General features: G+C 37.5%; 1 protein-coding gene across 1 annotated transcript in view; it reads left to right on the top strand.

Moving 5' to 3' along the window:
• gabra4 (gamma-aminobutyric acid type A receptor subunit alpha4) overlaps positions 1 to 19,136 on the top strand; it is a 28,056-nt gene extending 8,920 nt beyond the window's left edge. The window contains exons 6-9 of the mRNA XM_084430768.1: positions 2,596 to 2,739; positions 5,007 to 5,159; positions 12,035 to 12,297; positions 17,567 to 19,136. Coding sequence (XP_084286894.1) covers positions 2,596 to 2,739; positions 5,007 to 5,159; positions 12,035 to 12,297; positions 17,567 to 18,097 — 1,091 coding nt within the window. The 3' untranslated portion in view covers positions 18,098 to 19,136. The remainder of the gene's footprint in view (positions 1 to 2,595; positions 2,740 to 5,006; positions 5,160 to 12,034; positions 12,298 to 17,566) is intronic.
• The last annotated feature ends 2,234 nt before the right edge of the window (positions 19,137 to 21,370 follow it).

Here is a 21,370-nt window from a genome sequence, read left to right as displayed (position 1 = left end):
GCTGGCGCATTGTGACATTGTGATGGAGGACGATCTCAATGTTTTGGTTTTGTAGTGGTGGCTGTGCTAATGTGCTGACAGATATCTCGCTCTCTCTTCTCTTTGTCTTCTTATATACATCTTTCTGTCCTTTCTCTGGGCCTGAGGGGAAGCATCTAGACAGAGAGCTGTTCGTCCCCTGTAGAGTCGAGAAGGTCACCACAGCTTTCCCTCCTGCCCCGGGACAGCGCAGACCTATAACAGCTCTCGTTTTCATTTTACGCTCTCTCCTTTGCACTCTGATACAGTTTTCTGCTCCTATGTCATTATCTTCTGTATTCATTTATTAGTGATGTTTGCTAGGGTTACTTTCACTCATAGCTAGGGTTAGTGATTTTTTACGAAACTTCACTGTGTAGTTTATCCTACACTGTAGGACTGCAAGATGAATCGAAATCAAACCGAAATCGTGATATGGCTTTGTGCGATTATTAAATCATAGCCTAAAGGCTGTAAGATAATTAAATAAATATATATGTGCTGCATGAGTGAAGCGCAGCACTGTGTTCATATATGGTCACTGTGATTTTGCCAAGAAAGACATGTTCCTGGATCAATGTAATTTGTTGATCCTGGAACAACATTCCTGTCTGAAAATGTAGTCCCTAACCCTATCCCCACCCCTAAACCGAACCCTACCCATAAGTTATCCCTAAAATCAGAGGTAAATTATATAACACTGATGTAGTCTAACCCACCTAACCCTGGTTGTAAGCCAAAACTTGACATAAACTGTAAACTTGTCCCTCAAATAATTGGTTGATTGAAATGTTGTTTCAGGATATCCTTTCCCTTCTCTCTCCCACTTCACTTGCTCTCGGTTATCTATACTGTATTATCTCAGAAAAGAAAACAAGTCTGTCATATAGGCTACATAACATTATAATGAGAACATTACAATTGTGTGCTTGCGACATGGATTTTAATGGTGAGATTTGTTGTTGTAATCAGGCTCTCAAAAATTATATAAGAACTTGGATTTAGATTTATTGGCCAATATATTCGTTATTGGCTTTCAAATATAAAGAATTATCGGTTATCTGTATCGGCCAAAATGTCTAAACAAAACAGAAGCATAGTGACAGGAACTTTTGCACGGGCAGAAAACATCAGAACATCAGAAAATGTAGTTTGTAATTAAACTCAAGTTGCACTGATACAGTATCTCTCTCTCTCTCTCATTTAGTCTCTCTGTCCCCTCTCTTTTCTCTCTTTCTATTTTCATGGGGTTGTTGGTGGGTGTCTTGGAAGTCCTTCCTCTGCTCTATTTCCCAGTGTGTGGGGGTTCAGAAGCAGAAATGGAGAAAGAGACAGCAAGGAGGAGAGAAAAAAAGAGAATTAAGGAAGAGAGATGAGGATGATGGTGATGATCTCAAAGGAGGACAGGAGCGCAGGGAGCGTGCCGACGGACTCCTGGATGTGCAGTCAGTCTCTACTCTGTTTGATGTATGGATTTCTCCTCCATAAATGAAATCTGTCTGATTCTTAGCTGGAGAACATCTCAGCGGATCTGATTTCTGTGTCAGGATGATTGTTCTGCTTGGCTCAGATTTGAGATTGGCACGCACTGTGGAGGAAGTGGGCAGCAGTGAGGAAAGAGCAGTGTCTTAGCGGCGACCGTTCGACCCTGAGCTCGAGGACTAATACGCACGGTTCCATGCGTAGGCATATCCAGAGGAAGATTTCATTGCTCATAGATTGTGCTTTCATAGCTCAGGAGACCTGGTGAAGTTCCCAGATATCTTTAATTGAAGTATTAACTCCTTTATTTCCTTGGGTGAAATAAAAATAGAAATAGAATTAGACAATTGTTGTGAAATTAGATCAGAAATGTTGGAGTTCGTTCTTCTGATTGGCAAATCGAAGCAGTTTTTGATATCCTGCAGGATGGGAACATCACAAATGAGATCTTTTTGTTTCTCAAAGACAGGAATGAAATTAAGTAGAGGTGCAAACGAAAACTCTCAGACATTTCTCTTGAGAAATGAAAACAGGGTAATACTTTACAATATGGTTTAATTTGTTAACATTAGTTAACTATAATAGTTAACATAAAATCAAATGTCATCTCTGTAAATATTTTTTGAATGGACTTGAGCTAACATGAACTAACAATGAACAGTTGAATTTTTTGCTCATTGTTTTTGCATTAACTAATGTTAACTAATGGGACCTTATTGTAAAGTGTTACTGAAACCTGTAATCTCACATCTCCACTAAAACAACAATCTCAGCAATGTCTCAAACAGTGCTCAGATTTGCCAGATCTACCACAATCTGTGATCATAAAACTCAACATGAACCATTTTTTCCCCCTATGATCTCCAGTTTCCAGCAGTATGCCAACAATTGCCTCATTTGTTTCCATTTTACCTAAGGCCTTTTTTCTCTGGAGACTGCAGCAGAAGTCTCCATTTACCCAGTGGTTAATCTCATTTCTGTCTTTTTCATTTCCACCAGGATACACACAATGCCACAGATATGGTCCGATTGTTAGGGTTATGCACACACATATTCCCTCAGTTCTTGTTATGATGGCTCTCTTTTGTTTATCAGATGCCTATCCAATGACTGAGGTGATCTACACCTGGACCAAAGGCCCTCAGCATTCTGTGGAGGTCCCACCTGAGTCGTCCAGCCTGGTCCAGTACGACCTGATCGGACAGACTGTGTCAAGCGAGACTGTAAAGTCCATCACAGGTACACGCACATAACACACTATCACAATGATGGCAAAACATTTTTTATGCAAACATCTTGCAGTATACACTACTGTCCAAAAGGTTGGGGTCAGTAAGGCTACGTTCACACCGTCAGTCCAAATCCGATTATTTGCGTATCCGATTGGAATCTGATCTAAAATGATTGACTGTCCACATTGTGTATCACAACTGTTCAGATCCGATTTGAGTGTCCCTTGCCGCTCTTTCGTTTTCTGAAATATCTGCATTGGTTTATATGGCAATGGTTTTGCATGGGTAGGTATACACAAAAAACAACAACAGCAACATCCGTAACATGGAGGGGTTTGCAATACAGATGTTGTTTTATTTACATGACAATATGTTTGCGCTGGACAACTGCATCGTCTGATGATTCTGGCAGCCGTCGTCTCCGCCGGTCCAAAGCATGTCTCCGTTATATTGTCATTTCGTCCGGCACTTTGAAACAACACAACCTTGTTTCTGCAGCGACATTCAGCATGTTTTCTTACAACAACAACAACGTGGCGTGAGAAAGTCACAAAAACCATTCGAAATCCAATAAGAGCGGTCAGACTGAAACGGATTTCCACAAATGCTATTTGAATAGGATTTCAAACCACATATTATAGCTCAAACCAGATTTGTAAATATCGCTTTTCATGTGATATTTTTGCCGTTCACACTGGCTAAATCTGATTTCAAATGGACATGCAAAAAAATTGGATCTGGACTCTTTATGTTCACCATGGCTGCATTTATTGGATCAAAAATACAGTAAAACAGAATTATTGTGAAATAATATTACAATTTATTTAAATATATGTAAAAATGTCATTTATTCTTGTTATGCAAAGCTGAATTTTCAGGATCATTACTCCAGTCTTCAGTGTCACATGATCCTTCAGAAATCATTCTAACATGCTGATTTGATGCTCAGGAAACGTTTCTTATTATGTTCAATGTTGAAAACAATTGTGTTGCTGTCTTTACTGTCACTTTTGATCAGTTTAATGCATCCTTGCTGAATAAAGTATTAGTCTTTCAAAAAAAATCTTACTGACCCCAAATGATTGAGTAGTGCTTGCAAAGCAGCATATATTTAGGTCTAAGCAATTGATAATTGAAGAATCTATTCATTTTCGGGGTTTTCTAATCTGAAAAAAATAAATAAATAACATTTCTCCTGCTGTTTTACTGTCACTATTGATCAGTTGTGTATTATATTTGTGTTCATATATTAACCATTTATAGAAACATGTCCAAGCCAGCTGTGACCATGACATGGACATTTTGATAATAGCTTGTTTTCTTTTTATGTGGCCTCTACCATGAAAGCATTGCTCCCAAAATCCTACATTCCATAACTATAACATATAATATGCTCTGATTGGCTGTTATTATGTCACATTATGCAGCATTTTAGTTAGTGCAGTCAACAAAATGACCACTTAAACTGATGTGAAACAACATTATTTAATTGACACAGAAAACCTAAACTTACCTCAAAGTAAATCCTTGTGCTGCATTGCAAGAACTGCTATTTCTTTCTGTAAATGCAAATCTACTTTTGATTAGACTTAATTATAGGCTACTGCTCACTCTAATGGAAGAATTACATTTTAAACATTGAGCTCCAACAGATGTGATGCCTTTACGGTTTATCCTGTGCGTTTTCTTCCACCAAAAGTCAGTAGGTCTGAACAAATACTCTTAAAGCCGACTGGTCACGTTACACACGTCCATCTTTCAGCGCGCACATGTTCAGAGTCACCTGGTCTGTGTCCGAGAGTCACCTGATCACGGAGAATATTTGATACCGACGTAAGCTAGATTAAAAGAATTTTTTTTTACTCATGCCACATGGCGTAATGGCAGCTTAAACGTAAAGGTCAGCGTGAGCGCTTTCAGAACGGCTTGGTTTTTTAGAGCAACTGTGTACTTCAATTAAACAGAAGGGGGGAGGGGGGAAACAATGCCAATTGTTTATTTATTTATTACATCTTTCTTATCAAAATGACATAAGAGATTTGGAGCATTCAGCGTGTGTTTTGATGGCTGGAGCTCTGGTTCCCAATACGGCTGCAAGCCTCATTCTGTTAAAATAAGATGAATCTGCCAGCGCAGCTTAACAGCCAGAAAACTTTGCTATTCAGCCAAAATAAGTCTGTCGTGGTGACAGACTGTCATTCTGACCTTGTTCCTATGCGTGTTCACTTTCAGGATTATGAGGCACTTCCCGTTTCTGTTTCTCTGCTCTTTCAGGTGAATATGTGGTAATGACGGTCTACTTCCACTTGAAACGGAAAATGGGCTACTTCATGATTCAGACGTACATCCCCTGCATCATGACTGTAATCCTTTCCCAAGTGTCTTTCTGGATAAATAAGGAATCCGTACCCGCCAGAACCGTCTTTGGTATGTGTTACTCTCAAATCTTCTGCACTGTTTGAGCCGCCAACACCATTTTCATGCAAATATGGAGAAGAGAGCTGTTTCCTTCTGTCATATCTCCATTCCTCCCTCTATCCATTTATCATTTCTTATACTCCTCTTCCTTTTTATCATTTTGTTTTATTCTGCTATGTGTAATGCTGGGTTCATTTCTTTTTTAACCTCAGGTAAAGGCCGCTTTTGAAAGTGGGTTAGCATTACTTTCTACCCAGATTGCATTGCTGAGGATGTACAGTGTGAAGTTGTGCCGCGCTAGAGATGCGACATTAAATTGTTTAGCAAATGACAAACGATTATGAACTGCGTTAAAGCTGGTGTCATTAGATATTCATGCACTTTGTACAGTCGCAAAGTGGAGGTTGGAGATTTCTGACGTATTCTTTCTTTTTTTTGTCTTGCATTTTCTGATTTTCTGATTTCTGATTCTTGATTTTGTTTTGGGGTTCTACTAGAATAGGGTTTCAAGCTTGATTTTTTTCAGTATGTTTCACATATTCTCCATTGTTGCAGCTCCTCTCTTCCCAGTCTGTCAGTAACACTGTTTAGTTCCTGTCTCTATGAAGCTCCTCCTTCCGAAAAACTCTTGATTGGTCGGCTGGCCCAGTGTGTTCTGATTGGTCAACCGCTTCGAGCGTGTTTTGGATATGTCCCGCCCCTTACCATAACCCCAGGTTTCAACACACTACTAACTAACTCAATCAGGCTCGCCCCCTTTTTTGCGTATGATTTTAGCGGGAGTTATTTAAATGAGGGAAATTGTGACGTGTTCGTTCATGGAAGAAAACTCAAGACTACAATCGATGTGTTTCAGGGAGTTCAGAAACAGACACTGATATAGAGAATAGCTCCCGCTGGAGTGACTTTGAGCTTTGTAACTTTGCAGACCTTTTTCATGCTCAAACAGCAACATTACACACTAAAAGTTGAAAAAGCGTAATAGGTCCTCTTTAATAAATCTTTTGAATGGTAGTGTATGTACAGTGTGAAATCTCAAATCTTGACAACCAAGGATTAATTACTAACCCAGAATATGTGTGAAGCGAGATAACCATCCATCTATCTGAAGGGTGTTTTCTGTTTGTGTGAAAGTGTTAGTTTGGTTTGGCTTCATCACAAACTACTGAATCATAACGCGTTTCACGAAGTGTATCATATCATGAGGTAATTGGCGATACCCGGTACTATGTAAATGATAGAGTTTGGTTTTTGTGTGTGTTGCAGGATCAAAAATGTGAGTGAGTGTATGTACATGAGTTCACCTGCCCACATAATAGTTAGGATAATAGTTAGGAGGCTCAATCCCGAGGCTCAAGCTCTCGTTTCCACTGGCAGGCATCGCTTTAGCACCATGTGCCCGATCAGTCCTGAACACTCATGTGTCCTGCGTGTGACCTTATCTTTACATGACAAAAACACATCTACACACACGCTCGTGCACACACCTCCTGTTTCCCTCCACACTTCACCTGGGGCACTAGAGATGCTGAGAATAGCACGCTCTCATTCTCCACTGGAAAAGTGTAACAATGACCCACCTTCAGATGGCTACTAACAGAGCGGTGCGCTTGGACTCGGGCCAGAGGAGCGGCTTTTCGTGTCCTAGATGGAAGTGTGCTTAGTGAAGGGGTTTCTGGGTAATGACAGGGTGGGTTTTTGATGGCCGGTGCATGTGCAGAATGGACGCAGCAGGAGACCACAATGATCTGTTGTTTATCTGTTCTGGGATGGCTTCCATATTTCGCTTTCTCTACACATGTCTCTAGTGTACTTTGGAAAGGCTTCCTAATGGCTCAGTTACTGTTTTTTTTGTTGTTTTTTTTACTACCTTTGTCAGCACAGTGTAGTTTGAAATTAGTTTGGTAGTGTTTAATAAAATGTCTTGCCTTGGTTTTCTCTGCTTAGACCATTTAAGCTGTAAAAATGGGTCATTCAGTTTCAGTGTGAGAACATCACACTCATACACAATACACTCATGAAGTGCGATTTATAACATACATAAAATCTCAACTTGCTGATTTTTTATTTTGTTAATGCAAACTATGTTATCACCCAGCTCTTTATACAAAGTTGTATATATGAGTAAGTCCAACTTTATCTGCATACATACACTCGTGTAGGGGTGATAGGCCTGTATTACAGTATATAGCTAATCTCTCCTGCTTGATTGCTTGTATGTTTCGTTGGAGAAACTAAACTATATTACATTCATACAGATCTGCTAAAAGCCACTATAAGACATGGAGATATTAAGACATTATAAGCATTAACAAGCTGCTTTTGAACAATGTGTATTGTGTAAAATGCCATACAAATACATTTGACTTGACGTGAGTCGAACCTTGAATGCATTAGCATATGTGCATATGCTAATAATACTTTCACATATCCATAAACTAGAATATAAAATAGAATAGGAGCCATTTAAAACGGATAGTTCACCTAGAAATTTACTGAGAACCAATGCTGTTTGGTGTCATTGACATCAAATCTGACACGACATGCCAAGTCTACATATGAGAAAGATAGTCGAAACTGGTTTGAAAGGACACGAGGGTGAGTAAATATTGACATAATTGTCTTTAAAGGTGAACTTTTACTTTAAATGAGTTACTTTTTCTATTAGTTAGCATCTGATTGAAGGCCGTGAACCCTGTAAGCCCATTTGTTTGTTCTATTATTCGTGTTTGCTTGTATTGGCGACAGCTCCCTCATCCTTCTCAGCCAATAGCAGAAAGGCACCAAAGCAAAGCTCTCACAGTACTGTGGATTCGGCAGTGAAACAGAAGCAAAAACACATCCAGCACCTCTGGCTAAATGTAGCTTGTGATGTACCTATTGATCGCTCCAGATCGGTCTGTATGTGGGCGTTTGTGAGTGCGCTGTGATCGTGTGAAGTTTTCCAGAGAGTGTGGATGATTCTCCGGAGCTGTGAGCTCATCTTATAGGCAGTTTTTGGTTTAAACCCGAGTTCGATGCAAATCCCTCGGCCTGCCCCCGCAGATCCGAGTGCCACCGTGAGCACTGGCGGTACCTGTTTACCACGGTAGCTAGGTAACTCAGATAGAGGTGTTTACTTCACTGTTTTATTCATAGTTTTGTCCTTTGACAAAATTAACATGCACAGAACAGCACTTGTGTTTGTCTACCACAGTAAGAAATGCAAAGAATGATACTCACAGAAGGCAATTTCTGCAGAGACTAGCAGCTTTGAGACATGCATTTTAGGGTGCATGTATAGAGAGACCATGCACAGGTCGTACTTCACCCCCCCAAACCAATCAATCAATCAATCAATCAATCAATCAATCAATCAGTCTATCAATATATTTATTTATTTCAAAGATGTATTTTATTTCAATAAATAAATAAATAAATAACATTAACTTCAAATTAGAAATTTTAAGACAGTGAAGCCTATTTTAGGACCAATAAACACTTTCAACATTTGAACAAGTATCTATTATAAAATTAAATATATTTTAAATATATATTATTTAAAAATATATTTAAAATAAATGATGTATATTATAATATATAATAGTTAATGTAGCACAATATTTGTGTTATTAATGTAGCACAATATCAGCAGTTTGAAATATTTAGAAAATTAAGTTTATTTTAGGACTTATTGAGTTAATAAGTTGAATTTTTTTTTTTTTTTTTTTTTTTGACAATTAAACACTTTCCCCACAAATTGTCATTATTGTAATGGTTTATATTTTAATTCTTAGGTGATTTTCAATATTAGATTAATAGTATTTTTAGTAATGTATTAGCGTATAAAAAGTAATTTAATAGTGTTTTTATTAAATCAGCATAAGGCAGTACAACAAATACCATCATGTATAATTTATTTACACATTACAGTAAAAAAACAAACAAAAAAAAAACATTACAATATTAAAAACTGAGGGCACATGTGCTTAATGTCATACAAATCATGCAAATGCAAAAAATAGAAATGGTCATAAACATAGACTTGTTGTTGTTGTTGTTGAAATATGACCCAGACATGTTCTTGACAGGCTTCGTTTCAAGTGGACTCGAGTGGTTCAGAAAACAGCTGTCACGCAAAACAAATTATTAGTGTGAAAGTGTCTTTTCATGTCCATGTTTATTTCTAACGTCTGCAGGCACTTGCAAACTCAAGAATACAGAGAAAATATGTAGGAGAGTGTGTTAGTCTTGTGTGCGGGGTTGGCTTTATGTGCAAGAGGTTTGTGTGTGTGTGTTTTCTTATGTTTTATTAGCGTGTGCATGTGGGTGTATGTGTGAGTTGAGAGAGATTCTGTGTGTGTGTGTGTGTGGGAGGAGAAGGGATACTGGCTGCCTCCGTGATTGTGTGTATTTGTGTGTTGGTGTATGTGTGTGACTCACGTCTGGCATGCTCACTGCTCTGTGGCAGAAACGCTTCCAACTTAAGACATTCAGGTTAAGAGTGAATTCCTGACTCCCCCTGGTGGTTCAGAGTGTTACTGCTATAGAACGCCTCGTTTGGGATGACCCCATAGACCAAATAAACCTGTAGATTGACCAACACGTGAATGTTGGGAGAAGTTCTGCAAGCTGACAAAATAAAATAATAAAATGTAACCAAGGAGGAGAAAATGGTTCATTTTCCATTTGAACCATTTCCATTTTCTCTTTATGATGAGAGCTCATCATAAAGGAGGAGAAAATACTTAATATATATATTCTTTATTTGCATGATATTCCAAGCAAGCAAGTGACGGCTGAAATAACTATCTTTTTTGATTGACAATCGTTTCTCAACTGTTTTCATGATGCAAACAGTTCTTGAAGGATAAAATCAAGACCTTTGCTATTTTTTTTATATATACAGTATATATATATTTTTTTTCTCATTAGTTCTTCAAAATAAAGACGGTTTTTGCACTGATGCCATAGAAGAACCATTTTTGGTTCCCCAAAGAACCTTTCCGTGAACACTTCTTAAATTAACCATTTTATTATTAGAAAAAATAATAAGAAAAAAACTTTTGTGCAATGGAAAGGTTCCATGATTGTTAAAGGTTCTTCATTGAACCATTGATGCCGATAAAGAACCTTTATTTTTAAGAGTGAGTGTCCTGTTTTATGGAAATGCATAAGATTATACAATTCGATACTGCTTTAAAGTGGAAGATCTCTTCTACTTCAATATTTTCTTTCAATTATTGTTTCATTGTGCCTTATTGTGTCTTTATATCCAGTTGCTTCTGATAGCCTAATGTTATGGACTTTTGTGATAAACTAATGGGGCACTAATAGTTTTGCTCATTGATTTTAAACCCTCAGCAAATTACGTTGTTTCATGGTGGTCAGTTTTAATGAACTCCTAAGGGAAACATAGACCGGAAAGAGGAGAGAATAAAGGAATTATTATCACTTATAGACACTTATGGACTATATTGGAATGACACTCAAACAGTTTGTTTCCATTTATGATTTGCAGTCACAGGTAAAGCAGTCTTACCTGTTTATAAGTGAAATTACGTAAGAAATTAAGCATAAAGATCAGTATGTTCATACTCAACTCATTACACTCTAAAACGTTTAACTATGATGTACTCAATTTTTTGGGTGAAACGAAATATACTGTATGAATTGAGTAAATGCAAGTACAAAAATTAAGTAAATCTGAGTAACTACATCTGGTACATTAACAAATAAAATTGAGTAGAAATAATTTAAAGGTATAGCGGAGGATTTTCTTTTTCCGGGTGGATCATCAAGACTATTGGTCCTCCTAAGTGTCAATCATTCTGGTGATATGTTTACGTAAGGCCGTCGTACGTGCTCGTGCACACGATTCACACGATGGCGTGCGCTCAAAACACAGGTTGGGCTTCCCACTGATGCCTCAGTCGCAAAGTTTCTACTTGACAGGTAAAGTTTGGCATGCTATTTGGAGAAATCCATTTAAAATCACTGCTAGTAAAAGTTCATGTAAGCTATGATTAGCTCGTGCATGCTCTCTCGTGCACACGTTTAATAGGCGTTCCCTCTCGGGAGCAGGTAGAGTGTTGCACATGTGCATTTTTTCAAAAAGTGGAGAGGGCGGTTCTTTTCTAAAATTCGGGAAAATCCTCCGCTATACATTTAACATTTAAAAAACAATATTAATGAGTAATATTAACTTTTTTTTATTTCCTTTAAACCTTTGTATAATAGTATTCTATACAACCACCAGTACAGACCATCTTAATTATCATAGCTTAATTGTTGCAGACAAAATGATATCAGATAAAGTGGTTGGTAGGAGTTTGTATCAGAATTGTATGCATACATTCACACATTTTGCTTAGTTTGTACATATTCTCCATAGTTGCAGCTCGTCTCTTCCCAGTCTGTCAGTAACACTGTTTAGTTCCTGTCTCTATGAAGCCCCTCCTTCCGTAAAGTGCAAAGTGCTCTGATTGGTCGGCTGGACCAGTGTGTTCTGATTGGTCAACCGCTTCCAGCATGTTTGTGAAATGTCCCGCCCCTTACCATGACTGTAAGTTTCAATACACTACTAAGTAACTCAAGTAACTCAATCAGGCCCCACCCCTTATTTTGCGCATGACTTGGGCGGGAATTATTTAAATGAGGAATATTGTGACGTGTTCGTTCCAGGAAAAAAACTCAAGACTACAATGGAGGCGTTTCAAGGAGTTCATAAACAGACACTGATAGAGAATAACTCCTTTTGGATTAACTTCATGCTTTGTAACTTTGCAGCCCTTTTTCATGCTGAAGCAGCAACATTACACACTAAAGAAAGCTGAAAATGTAAAAAAAAAAAAAAGCACAATAGGACCTATTTTAATGTACTCTTCTCTTTGTGTTTCTCCCAGGAATCACCACGGTGCTCACGATGACGACCCTCAGCATCAGCGCACGTCACTCTCTGCCCAAGGTCTCGTACGCCACGGCCATGGATTGGTTCATCGCGGTGTGTTTTGCTTTCGTCTTCTCTGCTCTCATCGAGTTTGCCGCCGTGAACTACTTCACCAACGCGCAGGCGGAGAGAGCCAAGAGAAAACAGGCCGCCGCTGCCGCCAGTGCCAAGAGCTCCGCAGCATCAGGCAAAGCCAAAGACACAGAGGAGGTTCTACCGGTGAGATTACAAACACTACATCTATCTATCTATATTATAAAACACACAGTTATGGCTTTAACATTTGATGGGATGAGCCGTGTCTGAAACTGTGTAAAATAGCTGTTACGCTGTACATCAGTTCATTTATTAATGCGCCACGTTGCGCTGCAGTTCTAATGATGCCTTCAACTCCTCCTGAGAGGTTCCTATTACAAGCTCCAAAGACATAATTATGATGTTATGTGCGTTCAAGTGATTTTCAATGGGGAAAAAGTGGACGCACTGGCAAATTTTTACTTACCAAGATGGTTGGTGCAACCTGTATTTTATCTTTCGGGTGCTGGCAAAAAGAATGACGGGAAGAGTATTTTGGTCTCACAAGTCTTTCATCTTATTACAGTCTCAACCAGTAGCATTTAACGGCAAGTTTAATAGCTATTTTTTTATCAGCAGAACACAAAATGCATGGAAACTAAATTGTATATGTAAAATAAGATATTGTGTTTCATCTTGAATTAAGAATATAAAAGCTATTTTAAGAACCATTTAGGTGTTTTGCATGTGCATTATCTTTATGGCAATTAAGAATATTTTTTCTTCAAAAATATCATTACTGTAATGCATCCTTTTGAGTTTGTGTTGTTGTTGTTGTTGTTGTTTTGTTGGGGGGGGGGGGGTAATTCTCATTCTCTGTGATTCTCATTAGATTTTCGAAACTCGTTTTCAGTAAAAAAAGATACATAATTGTAATTTGTTATTTTAATAAAATGTATTTCATTTAAATGTATTTTAACCCTAAATTATAGGCAGTATAACATGTACGTATATGTATACTGCATATTACCATAATGCATAAACACTTCTAAATATCGTTATTTTTCCATATTGCACTCAAAATAATCTGTGGAAATTTGTCAGGTAAATAATGTTGCAATGCAACAAATGTTAATAGTCTTCATTTTCCTGAAGCAAAATATAGTTTCTCATTATTTATATTTTCTTTTGATTTTAGGTTAAATGACCTGTCCTTGTTCTTCACACACTGTAAACAATTATTGTTGGTTTAACTTAAAAAAAGTAAGTTACCTGGTTTCCTCAATTGTTTAATTTCAATGAACTCAACATTTTGAGTTAATACAATGAAGGAAATTGGTTTAATCAATAGAAACTCAAAATATTATGTTATCAGAACCACATTAATTAACTAAGTTGATTTGACAAAAGATTATAAGTTGTGATTACAAATAATGAAAATAATGTTTTACAGTGCAGGTTTTGAGATTCGGACAAAAAAAGGCCCACGGTTTCATCTTATAACACTTCTGCAATAAAATCAATGATCTGTGTACAGAAGCATAAATGTGTAGAAGTAGTATGCATAAAAGTAAAGAAGCTAAGGAAGGAGCAACACAAAGTCAAGCCATTTGTTTTTGTATTTTTGTGCTTTGCATCGAGTAAGATGAGCCACCGTTGGGGCATCATGGGAGTTTTGTAGCGTAAACGTCACAAAACGGATGCTAGTTTAATTACAGCTGATAGAGCAGCACATTGCGAGTGTGCTTATGCGCTGTGGATTTGGTCTTTTTGCTGGGATAATGTGCGTAAGCTGAGATGGCGGATTAGAAGTGGCACATGCTGACAGCTGTGAGACTTAGTGAGAGTGTGTCTGACTGTTGACGTGATGTATTACGGGCCTGTTTTCTGGTCGTTCATTTTTACAGGCTGTTGAAGATGTTAATGTCCCTTATCTAATGGTGGCTCTCTGTAAGCCTTTCAAATCACCAATATTTCTCTTCCTCCTTTTCTCCCTCTCTCTGTCTTCTGCTCATCATAACACATTTCTGTTCGGCGAGTAAAAGGATGGGGTTCTTTACGGTGAATGTGGAAAATCTCAGCAGATGCAGGTTAACGGAGCTCGCATGACTCAGTCGGTGAGCTCAACACAGCGGGAACTACTGTACGCTTGACTTCACACGCGTTACAAATAATCCAGCCTGGGAATTCATCGGCATTATCTCAGCACTCACATTCCTAATGTTCAGGACTGCTTCATAATTTCATAGCTAGACTTTCACCAACTACACTACCAGTCAACAGTTTGGAATAATTAAGAAATTAATACTTTTTTATATGAAGAAACTGTATTCAGAAGAGACAAATTCAAATGATCAAAGTGACAGTAAAGACATTTATAATGTTACAAAAGATTTATATTATAAATTGCTGTTCTTTTGAAATTTCTATTCATCAAATAATCCTGAAAAATAATAATAATTACAGTTTCCACAAAAATATGAAGCAGCACAACTGTTTCAACATTGATAATAATAAGAAATAATTCCTGAGCAGCAAATTTCTGAAGGATATTAATAATGTAATAATGCTGAAAATTCAGCTTTGATCACAGGAATAAATTACATTTTAAAATATATTATAATAGAAAACAGTTATTTCGAATTATAATAATATTTTACAATATTACTGTTTTTTCTGTATTTTTGATCAAAAAAGCCGGTGGTTTTAAATTTTGATATGCAATACTTTTTCTTTCTTTTTTTTTAAATACGATGATTTAGAAAGTAACAGGACGAATTACAGCATCTTAATGGGGCATTTTCTCAGACAGTGCTTGCATATAAATGGCACTATCAGCGAGTGCAATTCCCTCTTGTGTTTTAATATGCTTTATCTGAACCCATTAAGTCACATTAAGAGAAAATCCCAGTATGGAGCAATTTAAGTCTGTGTGCGTGCTGACCACAGAACGGCCACGGATTAATGAGCTGCCTTTAATAGGTTTTCCTATTCTGTAAAAGAAAGCAAAAAAAAAAAAAAAAAACTGAAAAGAAAATGTTCTTTACCTGTGAACTCTGCATTATGGGTAGGATTCCAGCAATCCTTTTGAATCCCTGTGTCCGGGTTCGGCATCTGCTGAGATTTGAACCGTTCAAGCCGCAGACACTTGGCTGTCCAACAGACTACTGGGGGGAAAAGTGCAGTAGATGCCAGGAAAAAGTAGTTACTTGTTGTGGTGAAATACTAAGTACTTGTTTAACTACAGATTTAAGCCCTGCTCACACCAAGAGTGATAACTATACAGATAACTATAGCGATATCTATATTAGTGTCCACAACAAAGCACAATATTATAAACACGAGCTTTGTCGCCTGCCGCTTAAAAATGCTCTTTAAAGCAGAATGGATTCTGATTGGATGTCATTGTTTTTTTAATCAACATTTATCAGAAAAAAAAAATAAATCTGAAAGTGATACAAACGCTATAGTTACTCTGTACCGTTATTGTTATAGTTGTGGTGTGGACTCTGCTATTCTTTTACATTTGAGCGATTACTAAAACTCTTAATCATTATAGTTTCCGTCCTTGGTGTGAATGACCCTAAGAAAGTGGCAAATGTTCCTTGTGGGTCTGATCATAGGTCAAAGCACGAGGTGTGTGTAGTAATGTATTTATGTTGCACACCTGCATACATGACAAGTAAGCTATTCATCAAATGTAGTTCATTCTGTGAAGGTAGGAATTCGTACACAGCTTACGTCTCACAGAGCTGTTGTATTGAGTCTCTTTCTTCTCTCCTCACAGCTTGCTCTAACATATTTTCCACACACCACAAGACACCAATTACACTTTGCCAACTGTTCATTTATCAGAGGAAATGGTGAAAAATATGAGGGTAAAACTGGGCTATCAGGTCCAGTGAGAGAAAGAAAGATCTCTCTTCACTATAATCCCAGTGTAAGCATTTAGCTCATGTACAGAACAGAACAGCACTGTACTGTACTCTATTCCATATACTTTAAGTAATTTGTGTGATTTAGCGTAATAGTGTTATTTATATATATATATATATATATATAGAGAGAGAGAGAGAGAGAGAGAGAGAGAGAGAGTTTCCTCATACAGCATGGCCAAGAAGACAGAAAGCGGGTCATTAAAAGTGTTATTGAAAACTCATAAAAATGCACTTTCAATCAGGAATTTCACACACACACACACACACACACACACACACACACACACACACACACACACACACACACACACACACACACACACACACACACACACACACACACACACACACACACACACACACACACACACACACAGGATGTGGTTCAGGTTTCTCTACAGATGTCAGAGAGGACACTTCTACTACTGTTCATCATAATCTGCGTTATACATGTCATTTCATTCTACTGTTGTGTTGTCATGTTTTATGGGGACTTACCATAGACTTTCCATAGACATAATGATTTTTATACTGTACAGACAGAATATTATCTCCCCTTACACTAACCCTACCCCTACACCTACCCATCACAGAAAACTTTCTGCATTTTTACATTGTCAAAAAACATCACTTGATATGATAAATAAGCTATTTCCCTCATGGGGACCAAAACATTTCCTCACAAGGACAAGGATTTTGGATATTGCCATCTTTGAGGTGATATTTTGTTCCCATTATTTACCAGGCCACACACATACACATATACACATATACACACACACACATTGAGTGGACTCATCTCTTGTCCTTATTTATATGAAAAAAGCTGTTTATAGAATAGCTCCACCCTCCTCCTCCTCCTCCGTACACCCACAAACAGCAAACCATCTGATCATAAAAGCTCCTTACAGCCCTGAACGTTACTGCAAGCGTGACGTCTGCTCGGTTGCACATTACAGACACGTGCTGCTCGCTGCATGGGACACATTCGGTTCCTGATATCTCCTTTAAAATGTCTTCAATGATTCTGCAAACAGAAATATTATTTATGTGTAAAGAAACATTATTTTGGCTGCAATACAATGGTTTCCTCAATTTATGAATTTGCTTTGAATCGTTTGTGTCAGAGACTCTTGCATGTCTTCTCATTAAAAACGCAATGTAGATGTGGCAATGCAATAGTGTCATCAGAACATTTAGAAAGTATTATTAAACCAAAACTTGATTTTATATTGCCTCATATTACAGTTTTTTCTCCATCTCTGCTTGCTTTATGTTTAAAGTTACTGTCAGCATCCAGTTTAAAGGGATAGTTCACCCAAAAATGTTAATTCTGCCATTATTTACTCACCCTCGAGTTGTTCCAAACCTGTATGAATTTATTTCTTCGGCTGAACACAAAATAAGTTATTTTGAAGAATATGGGTAACCAAACAGTGACTAAAGGGGACCATTAACTGTTTGGTTACCCAATTGTTTGGTTACCCAACATCCGTTGTGCACTTTAGTTACGTTTTCTCTCTTTTACCCAACAGCAAACCTCGGACACCAACGGCAACCTGCGAAAACGCGTCAACTCCAGCATTCAGTCTCAACCGGACTCCAAGAAAGCCCAAAGAACCGAAACGTCTAGCAAGAGCGCCGCAGCCACATCCAAACCAACTCTGACCAGCCAATCATCTTCCACCTCAGAGGGTACCAGCAGTTTCTCCAGCCAGTCACGTTTAAGCCCCAGTTCTGCCAGCCAATCAAATGCAGCCACTTTATCCTCCGCCTCCAAGACCACACCGCCAGCCCCACCCTCAACGCCAACAGTTCCCGAGAAAGCGTCGCCCGGAGCGACCGCTGGCTCCGCCCCTCTTCACCATCTCCTCGGGCCGAAATTAGAAAATATTAAAAAGAAGGAAGCCAAGGCCGCACCTCAACCTGCCGCTCCTGCGACCGGAGGAGCCAGCAAGATCGACGAATATGCACGTATTTTATTCCCAGTGTCCTTTGGGGCATTCAATATGGTGTACTGGGTGGTTTACTTATCCAAAGAAACCATGGAGGCCAAGGGAGGCTAACAGGAACAGGCTTGGTTGTTTGTACCCTTTTTTTTTTTTCTACAACTCGCTGAACAAATGAAATAAAGAGCCCTCATAAGGATTACTTCAACTGTTGGTCTATTACGGCAGACAAAACTGGACGAGCGCACAGAAGAGAACTTTTTTGTTGTTTATCAAAAGGGCCGTACACAAGATTAAGCATGTGGATATATTAGAATAAGTCAAAAATAATTACATTAAAAAAACAATCCAATAGATTTATCTGTTGTCTTGAATAGCCATATTTCCGGTCTGTCCTATTTATCGCCGGACACACTGAAGAAGGAACAATGCTACTAAATAGGAAAAACCAATACCAGGGCCGTTTAGTCTATTTTTATATGGAGACACTTCCGGGGGAAAAAAATCCTTCTTTCGAAGAACCTTTTTCGGAAACCCAATAGATCTGAACTGACCTTGCGGATGTCTGCCAAGAAGACATATTTCTGACATAGTATTTCTTTCAGTTCTTTCATGAATGGTATCTATTCTGTGTTTTCTCGCCGAGAGAGAGAACGCTGGAAGGGAGCGTGTGCTGATCAGTGAAAAACACATATGCATGTCTTTTATTTTTAAAGAGACTAAAAGAATTTTCGTCGTTACAAATTAAGTCGTTAAAGCACACATTATGGTTTTCTCTCTTTGTTTTTGAAGTTGAATGGCTTGTTTTTAGTTTAGTTCGATTTGAGTTTTAATTTGTATTTTTTCAGTTTTTTTTTTTTTCTTATAGCTGATACATTCTCTGCTATAAACAAGGACATAGGAAGGATTTCACCAAATGAAGCGCACGGCATGAGCCGACGGGTCCAGATGCTTCTGGAGTCATTTAGAACAATAAGAGGGTTAAACAGACTGATGTTGTCATAGAAGATCCAGAGGACGACGAAAACCTCCACCAATCCACATAGGGCTGTTTTTGTATGTGTAAATTGGATTTAAACCGTGATTGGTTGAGGTCTTCATTATCCACCAACTATTAGTTGTCACAAAAAGTCAATGTTAAAGGAATAGATCACTCAAAAAATGGTCCCATGCACTGTAAAACATTATTTTCATTATTTGTAATCACAACCTTTTATCTTTTGTCAAATCAACTTAGTTAATTGATGTGGTTCAGATAACATAATATTTTGAGTTTATATTGATTAAACTAATCTCCTTCATTGTATTAACTCAATTGTTTAATTTCAATGAACTCAAAATTTTAAGGCAACCAGGTAACTTACTTTTTTTAAGTTTAACCAACAATAATTTTTTACAGTGTGGAACAAAAAAGGAAATGGTTAGTAGGATGTTTGATGTCAACGTCCAAAAATGACAACCAAAAAAAAAAAAAGCATCATTAAAGAAGCCCAAATGAATTTGAAGCCATATGATAGCTTTGTGTGAGAAATTTCATTTCATTTTTGTTATTATTTTTTTTTTTTATGTGCATAAGTTATGGCTAGGGATGCACCGAAAATTAAAATTAAGAGACGAAACCGAAAAAAATCAGGACGCACTTGGCCGAAAACCGAAACAAATTTTTTTATATTAAATCAAAAATCAATTATTCAAACTTATTGATTAATCAACACTCAAATAGCTAAACCTGAGGCAGTAGCCACATAAAGCAGTTTTTATATCAACTTTTTACCAACAGAATTGTTTCTACTCCAGTTTGTTGGTGAAATATAAACATTTAAATGACAATTTACTGTAATAACTTGTTTTAATCAAACATACATTAAATAATCAAGACATCACTGACAGGTTACATAAAAATGTAATAAATATGTAATACAGTACATATATTTAGCAAAATGCTCTTCTCTGTAGTTATTTTTCTAGCTAACTAATGGGTTTATGAACATTTGAATAGCTTTCTGAATAGCTTTTTTAAGTGGCATTGTATAGTCACTGTATGTATGTTTTATTGACATCTTTCCCCGGTTAAAACACTGGTTGAGGGATTACATGAGAGAGGATTCATTTCAGTAAGTTGTACTGTATCTTTCAACATTTCTTCTGATGTTCACCCATGTTTATTTGGTGCTATAACCAGTAGTAAAGCAGACGAGATGATCAGTTCACGTGTGTTTGATCTGTGATCTGTCACGATGTATTAAAGAGCCTCGAAACGACATTTATTGTTTGAATTTCGTAATAAAATCGACAGATTTTAAAGTTGAGACTTTGCTTTATATCAAAAGCAACAAAGCTTTTCGTAATTATTGGATGGCAGGTACGCTACAAATGTTTAGCGAAGTTTTGTTCATGCATCAACAGAAAACAGCACTGACTTTAAGATTTTAGATTTAAGAAACCATATCATTACCAATTAAAATCAAGAAATTAATATTGTCAATCCAGTAGTGTCCACACAGCTGACATGTTTAACTGTGTAGCTGATGCACGAAATAGACGCTGGACACTGTCAAAACGTGCCATCGGTGAAGCGTTAATTAAACATCTGTTTCGGCGACTGATTTCGTCCCTCCAAAACCATTTCAGCCAGAAACCAAAAATAGCAGGTTCCGGCAGCAAACTTTCAGTAGCCGAAATGTCAGTGCATCCCTATATATGGCAAAAGAGTTTGACAAATAACAATTACATTTTGGCTTGTTTGTCACACAAAGCTATTGTTGGACAGACTACAGTTTATTTTATTTTTTATTTTATTTTTGCTTTTTGGAGCTTGACAGCCCTTAAAAATGATGAAGGTGCCAATAAGGTGGTTGTGCAGCGATGCCATAGAAGAACCAATTTTGATTCCTGAAAGAACATTTTAATCAAAAGTAGTTCAATGAACCTCTTTCCACTACAAAGAAATGTTTGTGCATTGGAAAATTTCCTTGGCTTTTAAAAGTTCTTCAAAGAACCCTAGATGGCAACAATATATTTTCACTGTGTGGAAAAGATGAAGAACATTAGAAATCTCCTTTTGTGTTCCACAGAAGAAAGTAAGTCTTACGGGTTTGGACCAACATAAAGGCAAGTGGGTTTTTTTGGGTGAGCTATTCCTTCATGGAACTGATTTGCTGTTCAGGATTGGTGTGCTGGAGACTGATGCACTAATTTTGTGACATTGAGGTCCTTCTGATATTTCGGGTGATCTTAGCAGACCGTTCCACCGTTATGTTAAAATGCAACATAAAACACATAGCATATATGGCACAATCTGATTGATTAAATAAATAATTGAACAATTATTTGATTAATTAGATCAAATGTGCGTGTGTATTCTTAGACCCTCATGCACACATGAAAGAA

This window comes from Rutilus rutilus (genome assembly GCF_951802725.1).
Source record: "Rutilus rutilus genome assembly, chromosome: 14".
Classification (NCBI taxonomy): Eukaryota; Metazoa; Chordata; class Actinopteri; order Cypriniformes; family Leuciscidae; genus Rutilus; species Rutilus rutilus.
This window is presented reverse-complemented; position numbering and strand designations above follow the sequence as displayed.